Genomic DNA, 24,801 nt, shown 5'->3' with positions numbered 1-24,801 from the left:
TGTACGCTATTTTTTCCGGCCATATTATCTTTTTGACATTTATGTGGAGAAATTGTTATTTATATTGCTAATTTCGGGTAAGATTTCAAGATGGTAGCACTGTAGTAACTGATTCATTTCATAAAACGTTGCATTGAACCTCCATTTTGTAATCAAATTAAAATAGAATATTAACTTAAATTTACATTAAAACTAATATATTTTAAGTACTAGTAATAATGTATTTTATAAATTTTATTCTTTCGATAACCGGTGGGTTCCCTGTGATGTAGGCAACACTGATTACTTAATATCATCCGGTGTGCAAGGTTCGAATCTTAGAGAAACGTCATTGGCCATACCTTACCTTCTTACCTTAATGAGGTTAATGCACTTTAGTTTGTTTGACAGTTCATGAAAAAAAATGATGTTTACTGTTTATAAAATAAAAATACTATAGACAAATGCACATATTTTTTACGATCATAACGTTTCATAGAAGATTGAAATGTAATAAATATACAAATGCTATGAATCTTTTGAAACGTGTATTGGATCACAGTGTTAACATAAATCGTCATCATATTAGAAATTAATCAAAATGTATTCAGATTGGGCATCATTATATCCTGTGTTAACAGAGAATATTGAGGGTCAACAGGGAGGAAGTGTCCTGGAGAAATTATCAGGTGGTGCAGGGAGAGATGTAGCTTTTGCTGTAGTCAAACAAATAGCTGGAAATCTAGGAATTGCACAAGCCGCTGAGCCCAGTCCCTTAATAAGTGATCAAGAAGTTAGTTTTATATATTTATAAAATATCATCATATGCATAATTTATATTATTTGTTATTTTTATTTATTATGTATATTTTTTCACTACAGGTTCAATGGTGCATGGAAGTGATTTGCTTTGGCCTATCACTACCGTTATCAGAACATGACACAATAAGAGACTGTGTAAACATTTACTGCGAATGGCTAACCGCATTGCATCCAACTCCAAAAGTTAGTGTACCCAAGCCAATTTGCAAGGACTCAAATATATATGCAAGAAAAATGATCAAACATTTACATAATTTGTTTGTTCCTAGACAAGGAGAAGGTAATCTTAGATTAATAATTTAAGCTCTTCTTGAGACTTCTCATTCTAATCAATTATTTATATTTTACAAGACTGGGCTTTTCTATATTTGGACTTGGGTAAGGTTATCTTTGATATTTTCATGTGTTCTTTTCATTGCAATGGTCTTTTGTTCTTTATATGTTTTACGCCATGCTATTCTTGTGAAATACATTCACGGAATATGCAAAATGAGTTATTATTCATTATGTCATACAATATCATTTATTTAATATAGTGTGTTTTTTATTTAATATTTAATATTTTCCCAGCTGTTAATCAATTTTATGTGTTCATACTTTAACAAGTCGCAAACATTTAGTCTGTTATAGAAGAGGAAGTAAAAAAGTTTTATGCTCAAAAATATACATTTAGTTCCTGAAAAAATTTAAAAGAAAATAGAATGAAGTTGTATATAACTCAAGCCATCTGATGTTCAATAACAATTGTTAATTAACTTTAATGTGTTTTGCTGTAGATATAAATATTACAAACATACATAAATTTGCAGGAAGTGATGTTATAAACAGGCAAGCTGTACTTTGTCATCGTGTGTTAAGAACTTTGCAGAACACTGCACAAGTTTCAATCGATTTGACAAGAGAAACTTGGGAAGCTTTATTGCTGTTTTTGTTGGCAATAAATGAGGTATTTTCTGCTTTTTTTAAAATTATTTAATGAAAAATTGCTTTATTTATTTTGTTTAAATGTGCAAAACTTTTATTTCAAATTTGAAATGTTGTATTATTTTCCTATTTTTTGTAAATAATGCAGATTCTATTAGCACCTCCAACAATTAAAGATGATGTTGGAGATCAACTATGCGAGCGTGTGCTGAGTGTACTATTTGAAGTTTGGCTTCTGGCTTGCGTAAGGTATTGAAAATATAATATTTAATAGAATTCATCAGAAACATAAACATTTATAATTTTTAGGTGTTTTCCTTCTCCGTCCTTGTGGAAGACATTAAGAGAGTCATGTATGCATTGGCGTCATCGTGTAGCTCTTATTGAGCAATGGAATAGAATAAATCTAGCTCTAACTGCCAGGTTACTTGAATTTACTTATGGACCTAATTTTCCTGAACTTAAAGTATGTAAGTTATTTCCTAAGTTTCTTTTGAAAATCTCTGATTACTATACTTAAAATAAAATCAAGCAAGCACACCATATTTTGTTGTTATTATAAATCTATGCATAAACCATTTAAATTTTGTCTTTGTTTAATAGTGGAGGAAGATGCCCAGCTTATTCCACAAGGGATGTCAAATGATTGCGTAGCACAATCTTGGTTCCGTTTCCTGCACATTTTGGGAACTCCAGCATCATTATGTAGGCCCAGAGAGATTGCAAACACACCACGTTTTCACGCATTTGCTATGGCTAGTGACGCTAATGCAACTGATTCATGTTACCATCCTTGTTTACGTGTTTTACCTATAATTTTTTTGAAAGCAGTAAAGGGTATTGCTGGACAAGTTGATGCATTTCTCGGTAAGTGCATAGAGCTATTAAGTTGTTTTGTCTGTTAATATCTTTATGGATTATAGGTTCATAATTTTTTTAGTCGTAGTAATTTATATTTAATTACACCCTTTTCTTACTATTACTGCTAACTAATAAGAGTTTCCAATATGTGTATTGGATACACAGGCATGCCACATTCTTCGAGCTGGGAAGACGTTGAATTAAGGCGAAGTTCTGGGACCGGGGTCGGCCCGGCGCCCGGAATTGCTGTAACTTCATCTGGTCAGACTGGGCCTTCTTCAGTTGGAACTGGTGGTGGAGGAGGGGTAACTTCTGAAGGACGTTTATCCTCTGGAAGCGTTCACCATAATCCAACCCCTCCTGCACAGCGTAGGCTGGCTAAAAGCTTCAGCGTTGCGTCCTCACAATCTAAGGGTTAGTGGTAGCACTGGTTCAGGCCCTTAGTAATAAAAAACCCAAATTCCGACTTAGCTATGAGCAATTTTAATAATAAAATGTTTAACATTGATGTAATGAATAATTAGTTTAATATTATTTCAAATTAAATTAAGATAATTTGGGATATTTTATTATTATGTTTGGCCCGCTATTGGTTAATATTGGTAGTTAAAATTTTCAGAAAAAATATAAAAATTATTTTTATCAAATATTATATTTCAAGCACTTAACTTGGAACACGAAATTAATGGATAGCTTATACAGAAGTTTCCAGATATAATGCTACTTTGTGATATAATTTTTGAATTTAAATATATGTATATATTTGTGGATTATTTTAAACAATTGCACCAGTTCAAAATATTTGCACATCTTTATAGGTATTTCAAAACTAAATGTAAGTAATTCGATTTTATACCACTTCACTTTTTATTAGAAATTTATTTTCAGTATAATTAAATTGTTGCATCGCCAATCACCATGCTGCTTCCTGCACCGCGTATTATTTATAAAACATATTTTTATGATGATTTATTTTGATACATATATAACGATAATATCCATGATTATATAAAAATAGATTTAATTTCAACTTATGTTAAAGAAAAACTTAATTGTGAATTTTCATTTATGCAATAGTTATATATATATATATATATATATATATATATAAATTCCGCTTTTTGTATGTTTTTCTATCATTTGCTGCTTATCTATAAAACACATGGCTATCAATACTGTATAATTTGGATCTGTTTAAACTCAAACACCTATTTTGTATATTTTATAATTGCATTTGGATAACAGACGCACTAATACATATGTTTTTCGTCAATTTTATATATTGATTCAACTAATGATTACTATTAAATTTCAGTGTTTGGGTCCTGAGTCGACAGTTCTGTTATGTGTCTGTCTGTAAATCTGCATAATTAGAGTTATTGTGAAAACATTTCTGTTGGCATTTTTCGTTGTTCACGATATTTAATGATATGATCTATTAAAGTTTGATAAATTAATTGTTGATTTAATATTTTTATTAGGTTTGCAAAAGACATCTTTGATAGGCTTGACTAGCAGTCGTACACCGAACGTGCCTCCTGCCTCTGCTCCAAGCTCTGGTCCTTCTTCAACGTCGAGTATTACATGTAAGTTAATGATTATTTGACTTTTTTCAGAAAAAGGAAACAAAACTTTTTTTAACAATTTACAAATTTCATGGACGTTGAGTAAATAATGATATTCCTCGTCTGTGACATTTATTTGAAATATTATAACTATTTTTCTTAATTCCTTAAAATATTGAATAAAATTTTAAGTCACATTTAAATTTTTTTTTTTATATTGTAATATATTCGTTCGAGAGGTTACATATATGATAGAAAATCTTTTCATTTTGAATTAAATTGTTGAGAAAGTTTTTAATAGTATTTTTTATTTGTGCAATTGTGCGCTGATATAGTGATGATAAAGAACACACTTTAAATTTTATTATACGATATCAAATGATTTTAGGAAAATTAGTTGCTTTGGGAACGATATCTAATATATTTTTGTTCCTTCAGCTGTGATGTCTTTAGGACATGAACCAAGAGCGCAGCTTGCATCAGGAAGACCTAGATGCAATAGTGTTCTGCACTTATTTGGAGAATGGTTATTTGAAGCGGCTCATCAAGGAAGTGAAACGTGGTATCTCAACAATAAAAGTAAGTCAGATATTATATTTATATTATTTTTATACTACTTTACATTGCCTGTAGATAGATAATTATGATGGTGAGAAATTTCTACCATTTCCAAAGGCCCCAAGGCACGCTACGCCTCCGATGTATTCAAAATACGATATCCTTTTTTATTTTGTTCTTGTTTTTTTTTTTTTAAATTAAAATATAATACATAAAGTTACCGCTATATCCCCCAACGGTTTAAATAACTTGTGTTCATCAATTATTTGTATTATAACGATTCTCCTAACTGTTCGTTCTGAATAAAAACCCAAAACACTACTAAACTGAATTCTAAAATATAAACACATAATTATAATAACATAAATTTGAATATTATCGAATGCGTTATATGAAGATGAGCAGATATAACACGCTAAATAGAACATTGTAGGTGAATTTTTCAAAACGATTCGCCTACTAAAATCCTACTTAAAGTATTAGATCCAAATTCACTTTTGTGTCAAAAATTATTACTGTAAACGTCCAAGTGTAATGATAAACTGTCTGTGATCATTTACTTGCGTCCTTTATATATATATGTGCTATCGCCCTTATAATCTGAAGGTACCAAGATCTATATGAGTAATGTGAATCATTATCTCCTTTTAAAAATCTAATAAATATTGACACAGATTTGAAATATCTCTTTTAACAAATCAGTGGAAAAGAAATTTATATTATCAAATTGATATATACTCCGTACGAAATTATTATAATTATTTATTAACTTCCCGAAGGAGATGTTTAAGTTTTCATCAAAAAACCCGATTCTCTAATTTTATGTTTCCACGACGTTTCAAGCCATTCTGAATCGAATGAGACCAAATTTGGAAAAAGTATGTGTGTGTGTGTGAACAGATTTTTTGCCGTAAATCGACGTTTTCTCAAAAACGGCTGGACCGATTTGAAAAATTTAAAAGCCTTTCGATGTATCTCGATGAGGACTAGCGTTTATCAATTTTGTGCGACGATCGGCCAAACCGTTTCTCTATAAATAGCAGAAAAGTGAAAAAAAATCGTCAACGTTTCAGCCCGCAATTCTGAATCGATTTTGAAAATTCAAAAACCATTCGATAGATATTGGTTGGGAATCGTGCTGATTAGTTTTTGGTAGAGATCGGCCGGGCCGTTTTCTTGTAATAAAGTGTTGAAAAAAAAATTTCAGACGATTTTTTTTTGACGGTAGATACCATAGTCTTCTAGATCAGGGGTCGGCAAGCTTTTAACTATGGTGTGCCGAGCCACTCTACCAATATGATTCAGGGTGCCGCCTGAATTCTGAAATATATAATCAAGTTCTAGGGGAGAAGAATTATAACCAAATTTATCTCTTAAACATTTTTATTAACTAATGGGATGCATGGCAGCGTGCCTTAATTCAAATTGCAGGAACTTCCCATACTGAAATTAAAAATCTTGGTAATGAACCCAAAAAAAATTACACAAGATATGTACACAGTATTAAAATCTCTATAAAATATCTGATAATTTGATGTACATAAGTCCAATGGGTGTAAAATTACTACAATGTTTGTAAACAATACTACAATGGGTGTAAAATTACTACAATGTTTGTAAACAATACTACAATGGGTGTAAAATTACTACAATATTTGTGAACAATACTACAATGGGTGTAAAATTACTACAATGTTTGAAAAAATACTACAATGGGTGTAAAATTACTACAATGTTTGCAAAAATACTATAATGGGTGTAAAATTACTACAATGTTTGTAAACAATACTACAATGGGTGTAAAAATACTACAATGTTTGTAAAAATACTACAATGGGTGTAAAATTACTACAATGTTTGTAAACAATACTACAATGGGTGTAAAATTACTACAATGTTTGTAAACAATACTACAATGGGTGTAAAATTACTACAATGTTTGAAAAAATACTACAATGGGTGTAAAATTACTACAATGTTTGCAAAAATATTATAATGGGTGTAAAATTACTACAATGTTTGTAAACAATACTACAATGGGTCTAAAATTACTACAATGTTTGTGAACAATACTACAATGGGTGTAAAATTACTACAATGGGTGTAAAATTACTACAATGTTTGTGAACAATACTACAATGGGTGTAAAATTACAATGTTTGTAAACAATACTACAATGGGTGTAAAAATACTACAATGTTTGTAAACAATACTACAATGGGTGTAAAATTACTACAATGTTTGTAAACAATACTACATGGGGTGTAAAATACTTACAATGGGTGTAAAATTACTACAATGTTTGTGAAACAATACTACAATGGGTGTAAAATTACCAATGTTTGTAAACATACTACAATGGGTGTAAAAATTACAGTTTGTAAACAATACTACAATGGGTGTAAAATTACTACAATGTTTGTAAACAATACTACAATGGGTGTAAAAATACTACAATGTGTAAACAATAACAATGTTGCAAAATACTACAAGGGTGTGTAAAAATACTACAATGGGTGTAAAAACTTACAATGTTTGTAACAATACTACAATGGGTGTAAAATTACTACAATGTTTGAAAAAATACTACAATGGGTGTAAAATTACTACAATGTTTGTAAACAATACTACAATAGGTGTAAAAATACTACAATGTTTGTAAACGATACTACAATAGGTGTAAAATTACTACAATGGGTGTAAAATTACTACAATGTTTGTAAACAATACTACAATGGGTGTAAAATTACTACAATGTTTGGAAACAATACTACAGGGGTGTAAAATTACTAAAATGTTTGTAAAAATACTACAATGAGGTTAAAATTACTACAATGTTTGTAAAAATACTACAATGGGTGTAAAATTACTACAATGTTTGTAAAAAAACTACAATGGGTAAAAATTACTACAATGTTTGTAAACAATACTACAATGGGTGTAAAATTACTACAATGTTTGTAAACAATACCTCAATGGGTGTAAAATTACTACAATGTTTGTAAAAATACTACAATGGGTGTAAAATTACTACAATGTTTGTAAACAATACTACAATGGGTGTAAAATTACTACAATGTTTGTAAACAATACTACAATGGGTGTAAAATTACTACAATGTTTGTGAACAATACTACAATGGGTGTAAAATTACTACAATGTTTGTAAAAATACTACAATGGGTGTAAAATTACTACAATGTTTGTAAAAATACTACAATGGGCGTAAAATTACTACAATGTTTGTAAACAATACTACAATGGGTGTAAAATTACTACAATGTTTGTAAAAATACTACAATGGGTGTAAAATTACTGCAATGTTTGTAAAAATACTACAATGGGGTGTAAAATTACTACAATATTTGTGAACAATACTACAATGGGTGTAAAATTACTACGTTTGTAAAACAATACTACAATGGTGTAAAATTACTACATGTTTGTAAAAAACTACAATGGGTGTAAAATTACTACAATGTTTGTAAAAATACTACAATGGGTGTAAAATTACTGCAATGTTTGTAAAAATACTACAATGGGGTGTAAAATTACTACAATATTTGTGAACAATACTACAATGGGTGTAAAATTACTACGTTTGTAAACAATACTACAATGGGTGTAAAATTACTACAATGTTTGTAAAAATACTACAATGGGTGTAAAATTACTACAATGTTTGTAAACAATACTACAATGGGTGTAAAATTACTACAATGTTTGTAAACAATACTACAATGGGTGTAAAATTACTACAATGTTTGTAAACAATACTACAATGTTTGTAAACAATACTACAATGGGTGTAAAATTACTTCAATGGGTGTAAAATTACTACAATGTTTGTAAACAATACTACGATGTTTGTAAAAATACTACAATGGGTGTAAAATTACTACAATGTTTGTGAACAATACTACAATGGGTGTAAAATTACTATAATGTTTGTAAAAATACTACAATGGGTGTAAAATTACTACAATGTTTGTAAAAATACTACAATGGGCGTAAAATTACTACAATGTTTGTAAACAATACTACAATGGGTGTAAAATTACTACAATGTTTGTAAAAATACTACAATGGGTGTAAAATTACTACAATGTTTGTAAACAATACTACAATGGGTGTAAAATTACTACAATGTTTGCAAAAATACTACAATGGGTGTAAAATTACTACAATGTTTGTAAAAATACTACAATGGGCGTAAAATTACTACAATGTTTGTAAACAATACTACAATGGGTGTAAAATTACTACAATGTTTGTAAACATACTACAATGGGTGTAAAATTACTACAATGTTTGTGAACAATACTACAATGGGTGTAAAATTACTACAATGTTTGCAAAAATACTACAATGGGTGTGAAAATACTACAATGGGTGTAAAATTACTACAATGTTTGTAAACAATACTACAATGTTTGTAAAAATACTACAATGGGTGTAAAATTACTACAATGTTTGTAAACAATACTACAATGGGTGTAAAATTATTACAATGGGTGTAAAATTACTACAATGGGTGTAAAATTACTACAATGTTTGTAAACAATACTACAATGGGTGTAAAATTACTACAATGTTTGTAAACAATACTACAATGGGTGTAAAATTACTACAATGTTTGTAAACAATACTACAATGGCTGTAAAATTATTACAATGGGTGTAAAATTACTACAATGGGTGTAAAATTACTACAATGTTTGTAAACAATACTACAATGGGTGTAAAATTACTACAATGTTTGTAAAAATACTACAATGGGCGTAAAATTACTATAATGTTTGTAAACAATACTACAATGGGTGTAAAATTACTACAATGTTTGTAAACAATACTACAATGGGTGTAAAATTATTACAATGGGTGTAAAATTACTACAATGGGTGTAAAATTACTACAATGTTTGTAAAAATACTACAATGGGCGTAAAATTACTACAATGTTTGTAAACAATACTACAATGGGTGTAAAATTACTACAGCCTGGCACGCGTGCCGTAGGTTGCCGATGCCTGTTCTAGACCATACTGAAATATTACGGACTTACGACAACTCGTTTAACTTTAAAAATTCGTCAAAGTTTGCAAAAATTGGTGTCGTTTTTTGGCATTTGTCAAAATTAGACTTTTCAACGACGTTTGCTCAAGAACGCCTGAACCGATTTCAGATATTTAAAATCCATTTGATCGATGAGGATTATCGTTACTCAGTTTTGTGCGACGATCGGCCGAGCCGTTTTTTTTTTGTAATTTGGAAAAAAGTGTTAAATTTATCGTCCACATTTAAGCTCATACTACCGAATAATAAAACAATAAAAAAGGGTGAACTATTATTATTTTAGTTTAGCAGATGCTTACGGAGAATACGTTAGGAGTATGATATTAAAATATAAAAAATGATTTTCAGGTTTTTTAAGCAATTTAATTTTTTTAACGAAATATAGAAATTATTGTATTATTAAGTTATTAATACTTAAATAATTTTTTTAAGCATATAGGTTTCTAGAATTTAAAAGGCTTCATATTTAATATGACTGGTTATAAAATTTGATTCGAGAACACGGATTAGATTTTGGCAAAGGCAGATTCAGCCGTTTCGTAGAAACGGGAAAAATTTTCAAAAAAAATCAATACAGAATAAATCTATTTTTTCAAAAATTTCTCAAAAATATTTTTTTTCAGTTTTTCAAAAATTTTAAAGCATTTTTAAAAAATTTAATTATCGGTACGGCAAGTTTCAGTAATTTGCTTTAAGGCACGATGCCATGCACAACTAATATTCTATAATTTTATGCATTTCTTAAATTAATCAATACAATATACATTTAAAGAAAGTTATGTTATCAGATTAAATTTTATATTCTCGAAAATATTTATTTTTCTAACGTATTATTTCGTCAATTAAGTATTTACATTTGCCATAACTATGTAAGAAATAAATTTCATTTATTAATCAATGTGTAAATAATAGATCGAACTTGAATTAGCTTGTCCGTTTGTCTTCTTTGAACAAACACAATGTAGAGATAAACAATGTGATTCATTTGTATGCAGTTTGACTACTAAATCATAGTCGGACTTTATGACAAATGTTTACTTTATATGGTTATCTAGAAATTTCATAAAATAACATAAATAATAGAACAAAACAATTGATAAATTTGAAAGCTGTTTAATATTTATACTATACGTGAACATTTTCTTCAGTAATCATAATATAGTAATTTTTTAAAATATTTATTGGGATATCTTAAGAATTTATTCATTAATATTTGAATCATAGATGAGTTTAGTTACTTTTTAGTGCTGATTTTTTTTTTCTAAATATTATGATAGATCGCATAAAATTCCTATGCATTTTTTTTATTCAATATTTGCACGAAACATCCACATCAATAAAGGAATTCCAAAGGCAAATTTATAAATTAAATATTTGAGCCAGCATCAATTGGACTCGGCTTGGAGTTTGATCCTAAATTTGGAGTACTGCAATTTTCTATTTGAAAACTTTTATTTTTCAATATGAAAATAAACACTAATTCATTTTTTTCCTCTTAAGAATTTTATGACAAATACTTTATCACGAAGGCCAGATGTATGAATTTTTATTATTACATTTTTTTTAATCACATATGTAACAAATGGTATATATTAATGATTTTTACCCACATTATGAATGAATAATTTTGTGATTAGAAATATGGTATTTCATTCAGAAGTCCCATATTCAATACTCGCATCGGACAGTTTGATGTCAAGCAGGAGTAACATCGGTTTTCACTAGAAAATATAGTTGGAAATATGTTTCTAAGTGAAAATAGCTTACAAAAACATTATTGTGAATAAGTACTATTATATAAAAAGCATTAATATCAGTACTACTTGTATGAAATTCGATTACCAAAATTTTCTCCTCGATACAGGAGAACTACAAACTTACCACTTCAAACTACAAATTAGGTGCTAATTACCTTGTTTATTTACCGTTATAATCGAAGCAGATCAGATTTTGTATTTATTCCTAAAGTTTAAATTAAAAAATCAAGTGAACTTGTGAATTATTTAGAATACAAATACAAAATATGATTTGCAAAAAAAAACGATATACTTACAAAAAATATATAAAATAATTACTAGAGAAAATACAACTACATTATATTCATGATGGATCAGCTGTATGGCATTGAAAACACACAATAAACACTGTGGAACATAATGTGCATAATAATAATACCAATTTGTGTGTGAATCATGCCACGGATATTATTTAGTATGTACCTGTTTGTAATTTTTATAATTATTATAAATAAAATTTACTGCTAATTATTAGATAACATAGCAATGAATTTTTATTGTTATTCGCACTGTGTAATTCATGGAATAAGTGCAATAATATTGAACGGGCGTTTATTTATTGTTATTTTATTATAAACAAAGTTATGAATAAATACAATATTTTGTTTATTATAACATTTTTGAACTCAATATTCTGTGTAAAACTGTGTATGCAATTATGGATCGCTATTTAGGCACGGTTTTGAACACTGATTTAAACAGCGGTTTAAAAAATATTCGATTTATATTGAAAATGCGCAGAAATGTTCTATTTTTGGCCAATAACTTTCAATTCAAACTCTTCATTTTTATTTATTTATATTATACTTTATTTTTTATTCTTCTAGTGACATTATCCATCCTTTATTTTTTTCAGGGTTAATTTCATCTAATTGTTTTTGTTTTGTAAGTATCCTTTATGAATATATGTCTTTTTTACAGAACAAGCTAGTGAGGTGAGCAAGCGCCCAAGTTCGATGATGGTCGATGCTCGAAAGGGCAATATTTCATTATCACAACCTACTTCAATAACTGGTGTTATGGATTTGCCTCCGTATTTAACAATAGATAAATACGAATCAGGTATAAACAAACGTCTTCTTTTAATATTTATATCGAATATAATAAAATATTTATTCAATTTATGACTATTTCTCTAGGTCGAGCAGAAGCAATAGGAGCATTAAGTCGCATATTTTGTGCAAAAAAGACTGGTGAAGAAATTTTACCAGTATATTTAGCGAGGTATTACCTGGCTTTGCAACAGGGTTTGGTTGTCACCGAACCTAAAGAATGTGGAGAGACCATGGCCAGCATTCTTCTAAATTCTTCTGACTTATTCAGGTAAATTTTTAAATTAATAAGACGATATTAATCTCATAATAATATTCTCATAATATATTTATCTAATACAAATTAAATTAATTTTAATTTAAAGAAATATTATGAGCTATACAGAAATACTCTCAAAGGGAGGATGGTCGCATGTTATCAAAATTTTCATATTATTTCAAAAATTTACTTATTATTCTTATTTTTTTGTTGTTTTCTGCATTTCGATATATAATTACTGAATACATCTTGAATAATTAATATATTATTATAGCTCAGATAGATTTACGACATTTTAGTACTATCATTATATAATATGGTAATGATTTTTCAGATTGGATTTAGATGGTGTACAAATTTTGGTTCCGTCGTTTATCTCCGCCCTAGAAATAGTTTTGCCCGACAAAGATCTCATATTAAGATCAAATTATTTTAATAAAACAGAATTAAGAAGAAGTAGCATTCATTTACTACTTTCTATGCTTTGTCTGCCACTGCACTTCCAGAATTTGCCGATTCGCAATCTATTTGGAACAAATGATAAGTATGATAATATAATTATTAATGATAAATTAAAATATTATAAATTTTATCAAGATATTTTTATTTTTTTAATTAAAGAAAAAATGTTTATAGATTTTATTTCACAATTTTCATGTAGACTATTTTTTTTTGCAGATTGATAACGTTTGGATCTCTGAAACCTCGATTGATGAATCTCTTAGTGAACGCTTTGCAAGTGGAATGGGATGGCCAAAATGCTCATATGTTGTTGGGCGGTCTGCTTCTATGTGTGCAGGATTCTGCTGCAGCAGAATGCTCCGATGGAAATATTGCCAGGGATGCATATGATCAACGGAATCTCCTAAGTTCTGGTATAATAATTGTATAAATCAACAGGTTGTAAAACGCGACAGCTTAAAAGCTCTTTCAATGAATAGTGAGAAAAAATATCTTATCTGAATAAATAATTTTTTAACAAATTTTACATAAAACGTTTTTTGTCACAAAAATCGCGTGTTTTTGAAATTCAAATATTTTTTTATTGCTATTTTTATAAACGGTTTTTATATATAAATTATAATTTACATATATTTTTGTAAGCATGTAGCGATTGTATGATTTTTAGAATTACCTAAATATTTGAAATAATCAATTTTATACTAAAGGCTTTCAATTTTTAATCTAAGTTATAATCACATTTTAGCATAGTATAGAAATTTTGCTTTTTATGTTGTGTGTTTGTGAAGTTGTTTTATGTCTATTAATTTCGCAAATTCACCTAGCTTGATTTTAAATGATTTGGAATTACAAATTACACGTAGCTTCATAATTATTAATATAAATTATATTAATTTGCCTGAAAATTGATTAATGGAGCAATTCTGCCGTACCAGAGCTCATAAAACGGCGTTGTCATGGCAACGCTATCTTATGCTTGTTCTTGGTAGTGAAAATTATGAAAATGTCTATTTGCTGTGCGATTTTACGTATGGGCAGGCGTATTTTACATATAAACAAAGCAAGGAGAATGTTATGATAACCGCACCATCTAGAATTCTGTTAGCATAACATTATTCCTTGCTTGCAATTTTCACTACCAAGAACAAGCATAAGAGATTGTTGCCATGACAACGCTATTTTAAGATCTCTGTTATGGCAGAAATGCCCCATAAGTTGCAGTTTTTAGTTTCATCCATTTATTTTATTTTAGAATTGTTTGATTTGATTTGATTTGATTGTTATAAGGAATGATCTTCAATTGGTGCTGCAAATAAAATATAACAATGGTTATAAATATTGTATAATTGCAAACCGGATATAAAAACTATATCTTTAAATTGGACTGTATTTCATCACAGATATTTAGAACTGTTGCTTATTATTTAACATTATCGAGTTTGATGAAATATTGAAAATCATTCACTTAGCTTAATATATGTGTTAATTTTGTATGTTTATTTGTTTTTGTCAGCTTGTTGTGATTTTTGTTTTTGTTAATTTTGTTGTGTTGGCAGCTTGCTCTGACAGTGCTTGTTCAACCGGTAGTGCAAGTAGCAGTGCTATTCAGGTCACCAATGAGTATCAAAGCTTTACGGGTTCTGAAGAGTATAGTACTGATGTAGAATCCGCCAACGGTAATATATTAACTCCTCATTGGAATAATAAATACTTGTTCATACTAATCCTACTTTCATCATGTGTGTCTTTCACATGTCTTACCTTGATAGCAACTATTGTGTATGTCTTCTATCTCAATTTAAATAATCTCTCTCTTAAATATCGAAATATCAAATTATTGTAAACAATTGAAATTAATATACAATGTATATTAATATATTATATATTGATAGCGATTCTTTAAAAATTAATATAACTCTAGTAATGATTTGTAAATGTAAACAATTAATTATATTTTTTTAAATCTTCAGAATTCATAATGACTATACTTTAAGCTGATGATTGTGTTAAACTATTTCCAATTTGAAATAGTGCGTGCAGTGCTGTACTTCTCAACCTAATTATCATAATAGACATTTCATATCTTTTAATTTTTTTATGTTTTACATTTTAGCAAAACCTATTTATAAAATTTTATTATTTTTGTTTAAGTTTCGTTTGCGTACTATTAGGCATGAGTTAATAATATTTTTACATTTCACACACTGAAACTTTCTGTCATCGTTCTTCAATATTGTTTAATAGATGTTACAACTTTTAATTTATTTACATTGTGTTAAACGTATTTCAGATTCAGCTCATGCATTATTTGTGAGGGCGACGTATTTGGTTTGTCATAGACTAATTTCGACTTGGAAAACAGATCTTCATGTTTCTCTAGCAGCTTTGGAACTTCTTACAGGATTGGCTAGAATACATATCAGAGAATCAGGTTTGTTGTGTTATGATTAAAATTAGTTATGAGTAATATATCAAACTAATATACTTCTCAGATATAAAAAATTATATAGTTGTACCAGTATTATTTATAGCTAAATTAATCATGCAAAAGTTTTATTTTGTTTTTATCATATATTTCCTTTTTAATACAGAAGCCTTAGAATGCAAACGTGCCGTGAAGTGGATATGTGATTTTGTGTCATCTCAATGCTCTCGTCCACCACCAGCTCACAGCAAAGATCTACATAGTGGAATTGTAGCTGCTTACCATTGCTTAGCCGTATGGCTGGTTGAACATCCGTCATTGCTGAATGATAAAGATTGTTTGCAAACTGTGATGGAAGTAGTCGAATTGGGTATATCTGGATCAAAGAGTGTTGGTATGTTCACACCTTAATTAAGAAAAATTATGTTGAAATAATATATCTTCAAATATTGATACAGGTAAAACTGGTGAACCTACTAAAATGAAAGATGAGAAAGAATTGAAACCTGTTTCAATGCGAGTTCGTGATGCAGCAGAAAATTTGTTAACAGTTATTTTGGAACAGGTATAGCTTTGATTATAAACCTAGTTTCTTCTTAAACATTAATAAACCGGACTTGTACAGTAGTCAAATATTTTGTTATGCAGGTTGGATATTTTCCTTCATTATGCGGAGCGCAAAGTCCGTCCTCTTTGCTTGATGAAATGGCGTTACTGCGCCAATGCAATGCTTGGAAAGAAAGCAATAATGCACGTGAATCTGCTGTCCGAGCCTTCAGATATTTTGTAGTTGAAAACACTACACTGCTTGCTCTTTTAGAAGAACCCTTAGGAAATGATCAGGATCCACAACCAACAGTCACAGGTGCTTAAGTTGTTCATGCAACTATGCAGAGATTAGAGAAAATATATGATATGATATTTGAATAAAATAGTTTTTTTATAATTCCAAAGTTTGTTTTATATCATTCGTATTCTTCATAACAATACCTAATTCAGCTTTGGCTCGTGTTCCTTCCGGTCGTCACGCATGGAGTATGCAACTTCGGCATTTGCCGCGTAGTAAATCAGGAAGTAAAGCTGGTGCGGTTAATCCTGGTCGTCCAGTGCCAATGTCTGAAGCACCTACTGCCCGAGAACCAGAGCGGCACTATTTTCCAGAAGCGGTGGATCGTGTACCTCCATGTATAGCGTAAGTTAGATAGTAATTACAATTAATCTGTGTTATAGTACTCATTATCTAATTTTTTCGCAAACTTACTCGTTACAGAGATGAATCTATACCAGCTCTAGAAACTTTAGCATGTCATGCAGACCCGGCTACTGTTGCTGTACGAGCAGTGATAGCAGCACAAATCTCTCAAGAAAAGCGATGTTGGCAAGCGGCAGCTGCTTCGGAGCAGGCTTTGTCAAGAGCAAGCGAATGTCGTCAACCTAAACCTAGGCATGACTTTCAAACAGCCAGGCTCTTTCTTGCACACTTTGGTTTCTTAGATCCACGCGATTTGGAAGAGGTAAATAAAAATAAGAAAAAAGTCAAGTAATGGAAAAAATGAATTTGCTTTGTTTAAAATTATTTAATCTAGGACCAAGAACAAACTCACTCTGGTAATGTATCAGCGCCTCTAGTATGTTTGGATAATAGCATTCCTGGTTTCCTCGCTGATCTGCAGCAGTTAGACGCAATGAGTCCACGAACCTGCGATACCGTACACGTTTTTTACGTTCGATCTGGACAACGGGCTGCACGGGATATCGCAGCAAATGCCGACAGCGCAACGAATGTTTCGCCTCATTACCTTGAGGCGTTGAGGTCATTGGGCTGGCCTGTTAAAGTTAGCGATCATGCTGGATGGACCGGTCATGCTACAACAAGTTGGAGAACTAAACAGGATAAAAAGCAAACACATGTAAGTTCGGACATAAATATATAGTATATATATATATATATATTATATATATATATAATATATATATATATAATATATATAGATATATATATATATATATATATATAATATATATATATATATATAATATAATTTTTATTTTCATATTTTTTTTAGGAAGATGCGCCACAACTCAATCGAGATCATGGTGGTGCTCTTTACAATGGTGATGAGCAGATAATGTATTGGGCGGATGCTTCTTCAGAAATCGCTTTCGTTGTGGCAACCAACTCACAACTATATGGTGATGCGCCAACATCTATTACAGGTGCAGAACAGAATCCAGGACTGGGCGAAAGAAGCGTCAGCGATGCTTCACCAGCAGCGCAGCAGCGTGCTCAGCAGGCCAAGGGTCGAACCTTATCGCTTGACTCGGACAAAGCGACAGGTCTGATAAAACTCATGATAAGTATTCAAAAACAAATTAAAGCGGCATGTAGCAATTAAAATATGTATAATATGCATCTAGATCCTGTTCCACCTCAGCGCCGTAGAACTGGCGGAATAAAGCCTACCCAACAATCAGCTACTAAAATGCTACTCATATGGCTTGAGAGCTATGAAGATCATCTCACTGTACCTTTAGGTAATTTTAACTTACTTTTGAAACTATTGATGATTGTGAAATATTCAGAAGCATAATTGAGTTTTTACATTGTTTGTAGATAATTTATTAGCATACACCGGAACTGGATTGGAGACAGGTCCTCCTCCTAAAGCTCAAGATGCATTAGTTATATTTTTGCATGCTTTGGATTCTGGCTTACTCAGGGTGCATTTGCAGGTGTGCAGAATACTCATTCCTACTAACTATTCATAATTATTTCATTATGCAAAATTAATTGCTTACAAAACTTAAAATATACGTTAAAGTTCAATTATCATACCATATTTACCGATTTTAAAGGGGCCAGTAGGTAGAATGACTACCGCAACACCACTTGTTGATGGAATGGTTGTTAGTAGACGAGCTCTTGGACCACTTGTGCGACAAACGGCTTTAAATATGGCTCGAAGGAGGCGTTTAGATAACGACAGCTATCAACCACCACATGTCAGACGAAGACTTAAAGTGCAAGAAATTGTGCAGAAATACCGCAAGAGATGTCTCATCCTGAACTTCTAGCTCATTTATTTCATCATCCATCAGCATAATATTTGAGTAGAATTATTTATGGAATGATAGCTTTAGTGATTTACATTCCATGATTAATTATTTACGTATTTATCATATGAGTTGCAATTATTTTTGTAACTTGATCAACATTAATTTAATTAAGTATAATAATATTTTAATGACTATTTCAATCTTTGCAAATTGTTAAATTATAGACTATTCTTCAATATGATGAGTACATATAATTCAGTTGTGATTATATTGTTAATTTAGAGAAAACAGACAAGTTAAACTGTATTGTTTATTAGGATAAGTATTATTTATTTGAAGATTATTTATTTTTTCGTTCTAAATTTGATATATATTTATAATAAAGAGTAATATAATTGACAATATATTTTTACTTTTTAATGAGTGTTCTTTTACAATGTCAATTTTTTAATATAAATTTATGAGAGTAATTATTGAAAATATAAATGCATAGATAAAAGAAAAGTATAAATGAATATTTTTGAAGGAAGGAATTTATGATACATTTCCGGAAGTCAAGCAGATGATTTAAATCTAATCTAGAGTCGACTCAAGTCGACTTCTTAACGGTCTTAGTTTTTGAATATATTCAGCAGCTAACTTCGTGCGCCTCATATCGTAAGTTTGACAGTTGCTGGTTTGCCTTAAAGTTGCACATCTTAGTCCTATATAGCATATGGTGTTTTTTATAATCTGTTGGTTAAGCTGGAATAATGCCATAACTTGTAAATTTAGTGCTGTGTGTGAAATTGCTAAATATGTGAATAAGTAAAACATTGTGATATATTATATTAGTATATAAATAAGAAATAGATATAAAACGTGTAAATATGGCAACAGCAAGTTCAGATATCGAAGATTTTCTTTCCGGACCTTTAATAGCTTGGGTGAGCAACTAATGTTTTGTTTGTTGTTTTATTGTGATACATATCAACTGCCGTTCATTTAGTAAATGACACTTGTTTGCGCAATATTAAATAAAACTAAAGGAAACGAACGTGTTGACATGAATTATTTACAAAAATTTCTCTTGGCAGTCAAAAACATACTGTTCTATTTTATTATCACTAATATCAAAGAGTTGTTACTATTTATATGTAACCTACTTCTATTTCCCTTACAGTTGAAATCTTGTCTGCAAGAGTCAGAAAAACTGGTTGATTATTCATCACTGTGGGATGGATCTCTTATTTTTTCTGTTTGTTACAAATAGATCCAGAACCAGCTCATTCTATTTGTAAACTAACTGGAAATAATGAAATGATTGTTGCTTCTAGGATTAATAATTTTCACAACATCTTTAAAAATCTAAAAACTTTATATGATGAAGAATTCAGACAAACAATTGTATCAGTACCCGATTTCATAGAATTAGGAACAAAACCTGATTCAAGATCAGGCTTGGAAAACATGAAACTATTAATTTTATTATTACTTGGTGCAGCAGTTCAATGCCCAAATCGAAAAACATTCATACAGAATATATATGATCTTAATATAACTGTGCAGCATGCAATTAAAGATTATATTACACAGGTATACTTTAATAAATATTAAATATTATTATATTTAATACATAGTTAACTATGTAGAGTCAAACAATTATTTTAACTGATTATGAGTTATGAGATCCCAAAGATGTGGTTAATAGTGTAAAATGAAATGTTTTTTTTTCTTAATTTTAGGTGATAGACAGTCAAACACTTGTTTTAACAAATGAATATGATGAAGCTACTAGTTCTCCAATGCAAAGACAATCATTAATGAATTTGATTAAAGAGCGTGACAAATACTTTTCATACTACATGAATTCGATTTTGGTAGACTCTCTTAGTTCAATAGATAAATTATCAAGCCCATCAAAAAATGGGGTTCATGGTATTGATAACAATCATCATGCGGTTGAACTTGCAGATTGGAAAGCTAAACTAAGAAGACAACGGCAGGAATTGTATGTTTAAATTATTCTAATATGCAATAAAGCCAAATGAACCTTAAATAATATTTTATTAATTTTTAAGGGAGGAAAAGTCAGAAGTAATAATGGAATATAAAGAGGAGCTTGAATACACACAGAAAAAACTAGAAAAGTTAAAAATTGAGGTACAGTTAATGATAATTTTATATTTGTCTTTCTAAATAAAATAAATATATTATTGATAAGGTAAAATAATAGGATTTTAAGATTATATATAATTTATTTATTACTCAATTAATTTAGAGTCAAGAATGGTTTCAAGCTTCTTGTAGAGCCTCAGCATATAGAGATGAAATCGATGCATTAAGAGAAAAATGTGAACATGCAGATAGATTAGAGCAGGAAATTCAGAAATTACGTGATCGCATGAATGATGATGAATTTTATAAAAATCGAGTGGAGGAATTAAGAGAAGATAACAAAAATCTCTCTGAAACTATTGAAATGCTTGAAGAGCAGTTGTCAAGAGCGAGAAAACGCAGTGAGCAAGCTTTATCACTTGAGACAGAAATAATTAAATATAAACAACGAGTTAATGATTTAGTACTGGTAAGATTCAAAATATAAATTATAATGAATAAGCTAAAAATGTTATATTTTTATCTAAATCAGATCAGACATTTCAAGAGTTATTTTACATACTTCTAAAAGATGTTTTGTATTTTAGCAAAAAGAAGCTGATCACAGTAAACTTCAGGATTTAATAGAAGAGAACACACATTTACAATTATTAACAAAATCTGCAGTTTCTGATTCATCAAATACCAGCAGTACGCTGAATGACCAAAATGCCGAAAATGACCACTCAATTGCTGAAACAAGTTTGATAGATCAGCTAAAAACAGATGCAGAAGTAAATATTATTTTCAAATTACTACTTAAATTTTATTAAGTTTTGCATTGTACATGCAAATGTTTTGATTAAATTAAGATTGATATTATGTTTATATTTTCCAATTAGAATCCAATAAGCATTCACAGATTTCTAATATTTAAAATATAAGATATATTTTATTTAATTTTAGGCGAGAGTACTGAAATTGGAACTAGAAAACAAACAATTACTATCCAGAATAGATGACATGATCATGACCAATAATGAAACTTCAAATAACTTAGTAGATTCTGAAAAGGAGAGGAAGAAATTGTCTTTGAAATGTGTTCAATTAAAAGAAAATTGTGATAGATTAACAGATCAAAACGGTGAAATTGAGAAAATTTTCAAAAATTCAATGGATGAAAATAAAAAATTGCTTAGTGAATTGGACAATAATAAGCACTTGCTTGATAAGATCACAAATGAGAAAGAGGTAATAATTTACATAATTTACAAAATACAAAATATAAAATGAATTTAAATGCATAATTATTCCTTGTAGTAATTATTACTAAACATTTTTTTCTGTGACTTTTCTAATATTAGTTGGAGAAAAAGAAATTGTTAGAGATTGAAAAACAATTAGATGCATCAATGAAAGAACGGCAAACATTATCTCATAATAATGAATGTCTTCAAAGAAAATATGATGATTTAGATAAGTTATTAGTAGCTAAGACAAATGAATGTTGTGACTTAATGGAGAAGGCATCATCATCAAAACAGAGCCAAGAAGTTATTGCAAAGCTAAATGAAAAGATAGTAAACATGGAAAAAGAAAATCAGAGATTGATGAAAGATGTGCAGAAATTACGTGATCTTATAGAAGTTTGTATTTTGTTTTATTAATATAATCATTAATATAATTATATCTAATATCTTATAAAATTATTTATAATTTTTATTACAGGAAAAAGAAGTTTCACTTGATAAAAGTTCCATATACATTGAAGAAATGAGTCAAGAAATTGAAAGAATCACAAAGGATTTGCATAATAGTGAAGAATTAGCTTTAAAGATCGAAGAAATGAAAAGAAAATTCAAGACAATGAAACACAATCAAAAATGACCGATAAAATCATTTCTACTTTGCAAGCAGATTTGGTCGCAGAAAACTAAACTTTGAGAGAGCATCTTTGATCTGGACAAATTAGGTGTGGACGTGAGTAATGTTCTTAAAACAGACAACTCTTTAGAATATTGCATTGAAAATATTTTGATGAACGCTGACAATCATGAAATTGTGAAGGATATTATAGCCAAAATAAACAAAGAAAATACATTAAAATTATGTGATACTTGCAACAAATGTAGTGAAGACAAGCCATTAAATACTGTTCTGAGTGATAGCAAACAAAATAATGAGAGTTATGAACAAAGCACAACCACTGAGTTATCATTGTTGAAAACAGTCAATGGGCAAATACGAAAGGAAAATGCAGTGTACAAAGTTGATGTTACTACTTTAAATTCTCAAATTACTTCGTTACAAAGCCAACAAGTTTCTTTACAAACTGAGAATACCGAACTTTTGACACAAAAAGAAGATATTAAAAAGGAACTGCAACAGAGCAAAAAGGAAAACTTAGATATTACCAAGGATTTGGAAACGTTAAAAATTTGCATGAACAACTGACTTTGGAGTATGAAATATTGACAAAGGAGCGTGAAAGTACTAGGGGCACAGTTCGAGATCTGAAGGCTGAAAATAGAGACATTAGTGATAATTAGCAATTAATGAAAAAGAAATAAAATCTCTTTTGGAAGAAAATTCTAATTTGAAAGCAGAAATACAAAGTGTAGTAGATCTGAGATCTGAACATTCAAACTTAAAGGAAGATTTCAAACATCTTTTCACTGCAAGTGATAAGTTGAAGGCAGAATATAGAAATCTCCAAGAACAATATAGGTAAATCATTGAGATAAGAAAATTATAATTAGTATAACTAATACCTATTTTCACTATATATTCTATGACTATATATACGGATGATTTATTTATTACAGGAGAGTTCGAAGTGAGTCCCACCGTCAAAAATTACAATATACTGAATTAACTGGTGAATTAAACAATAGGAGAGACCTTATAACAAGTTTGCAACTCGAATTGCATAAAGTCAGCCAATATTGTGAGGTATTTTAAAAATGATTTTTATCATGATTTTAGAACATTTAAAAATTTACATAAGCTGATTTAAAATATAAGAATCTATAATAATTTATAAATACTGATAGATGTTGCTACAAAGAAACAGCTGTCTGGACAGCGACAGACGAATCTTAATGGACCAAGTATCAAAATTACTCTCACAGTATCATGAACTATTGGCTCATTCTATTGAAGACAATAAACACTACCATGATGAAGAAAAATTATTTACAGATAAAGTGAACAGTTTATGTCGTCAGAAGGAAAAACTAGAAGAAAAAATTATGGAACATTATAGGAAACTTGAAAGTTGCTCTTCAAAACGGTATCTATAAAAATTACTTTTTGGATTATATCAGTTTCAATTCTCATCTATAAAATCTGTTTGTTTCATTGCAATTATAATAATTTTTATTTGATATTGGTTTTTGTTTTCTTTTAGGAAAGCATTTGGGTCAATACTTGTTCATCGGGTTTGTAAAGCTGGATCAGACTTAATGAAAAAAGTTCCAAGCAGAGTAAATATATTTATAAATTTAAAAAACATTATTTTCATAAATTTACCTTTTCATTATTCATTACAGAATCGACATTCTTGGACTGATGATTCGCATGTAGTTAACTCAACATTACAGCCAGAATTGGGTGAAAAATGTGATGGTAATGGGGAAAATAATACTCCTAATCAAAGGTATTTAGAAAAGAATTTATATAAATAAATCTAAATTTTTTATCTATAACGCGAAAACTGATTTTCATCCTTGAATTGCTAAATGTACTTTTGCAAAAGTGAATAAAATATAATCAGATTTTTATGTATAAAATTTTCAGTTTGGAAACATCGTCATCATTAGATGAATCTTTATGTTGGGTTCTGCCGGTACACGGCGAACAGTGTATTTAACTCAAGAAACAGAATCTGGAA

At 29.5% G+C, this 24,801-nt stretch overlaps 2 protein-coding genes across 2 annotated transcripts in view; both read left to right on the top strand.

Moving 5' to 3' along the window:
- The first annotated feature begins 495 nt into the window (after nucleotides 1–495).
- Nucleotides 496–18,851, top strand: LOC113386764 (ral GTPase-activating protein subunit beta). The gene is made up of 24 exons (XM_026624516.1): nucleotides 496–772; nucleotides 862–1,081; nucleotides 1,611–1,747; nucleotides 1,874–1,974; nucleotides 2,035–2,195; nucleotides 2,329–2,592; nucleotides 2,752–3,000; nucleotides 4,068–4,172; nucleotides 4,590–4,730; nucleotides 12,500–12,640; nucleotides 12,718–12,901; nucleotides 13,224–13,433; nucleotides 13,568–13,764; nucleotides 15,642–15,782; nucleotides 15,943–16,170; nucleotides 16,235–16,341; nucleotides 16,425–16,641; nucleotides 16,776–16,968; nucleotides 17,047–17,290; nucleotides 17,363–17,686; nucleotides 17,843–18,113; nucleotides 18,195–18,311; nucleotides 18,391–18,509; nucleotides 18,633–18,851. The coding sequence occupies exons 1-24, from the start codon at nucleotides 581–583 to the stop codon at nucleotides 18,849–18,851; spliced, it is 4,482 nt and encodes a 1,493-aa protein (XP_026480301.1). The 5' UTR covers nucleotides 496–580.
- Nucleotides 18,852–19,601: 750 nt separating this feature from the next.
- The window catches only part of LOC113386322 (protein Daple-like), a 20,556-nt gene continuing 15,356 nt past the window's right edge, over nucleotides 19,602–24,801 (top strand). The window contains 17 exon segments of the mRNA XM_026624109.1: nucleotides 19,602–19,759; nucleotides 19,996–20,071; nucleotides 20,074–20,408; nucleotides 20,558–20,823; nucleotides 20,894–20,975; nucleotides 21,094–21,399; nucleotides 21,518–21,703; nucleotides 21,876–22,160; nucleotides 22,274–22,555; nucleotides 22,638–22,793; nucleotides 22,857–23,343; nucleotides 23,346–23,453; nucleotides 23,456–23,636; nucleotides 23,735–23,861; nucleotides 23,963–24,201; nucleotides 24,319–24,394; nucleotides 24,461–24,567. Coding sequence (XP_026479894.1) covers nucleotides 19,703–19,759; nucleotides 19,996–20,071; nucleotides 20,074–20,408; nucleotides 20,558–20,823; nucleotides 20,894–20,975; nucleotides 21,094–21,399; nucleotides 21,518–21,703; nucleotides 21,876–22,160; nucleotides 22,274–22,555; nucleotides 22,638–22,793; nucleotides 22,857–23,343; nucleotides 23,346–23,453; nucleotides 23,456–23,636; nucleotides 23,735–23,861; nucleotides 23,963–24,201; nucleotides 24,319–24,394; nucleotides 24,461–24,567 — 3,356 coding nt within the window. The 5' untranslated portion in view covers nucleotides 19,602–19,702.

This window comes from Ctenocephalides felis, unplaced genomic scaffold (genome assembly GCF_003426905.1).
Source record: "Ctenocephalides felis isolate EL2017-DRISC unplaced genomic scaffold, ASM342690v1 CF-g0.4_SCAFFOLD_03571, whole genome shotgun sequence".
In the NCBI taxonomy this organism is placed as follows: Eukaryota; Metazoa; Arthropoda; class Insecta; order Siphonaptera; family Pulicidae; genus Ctenocephalides; species Ctenocephalides felis.
This window is presented reverse-complemented; position numbering and strand designations above follow the sequence as displayed.

Coding starts and splice junctions, on each gene's coding strand:
- LOC113386764 (XM_026624516.1), top strand. CDS start 581: ATGTATTCAGATTGGGCATCATTATATCCTGTGTTAACAGAGAATATT. Junction 1,748..1,873: donor TTTTGTTGGCAATAAATGAG/GTATTTTCTGCT, acceptor TAAATAATGCAG/ATTCTATTAGCACCTCCAAC. Junction 2,196..2,328: donor TTTTCCTGAACTTAAAGTAT/GTAAGTTATTTC, acceptor TTTGTTTAATAG/TGGAGGAAGATGCCCAGCTT.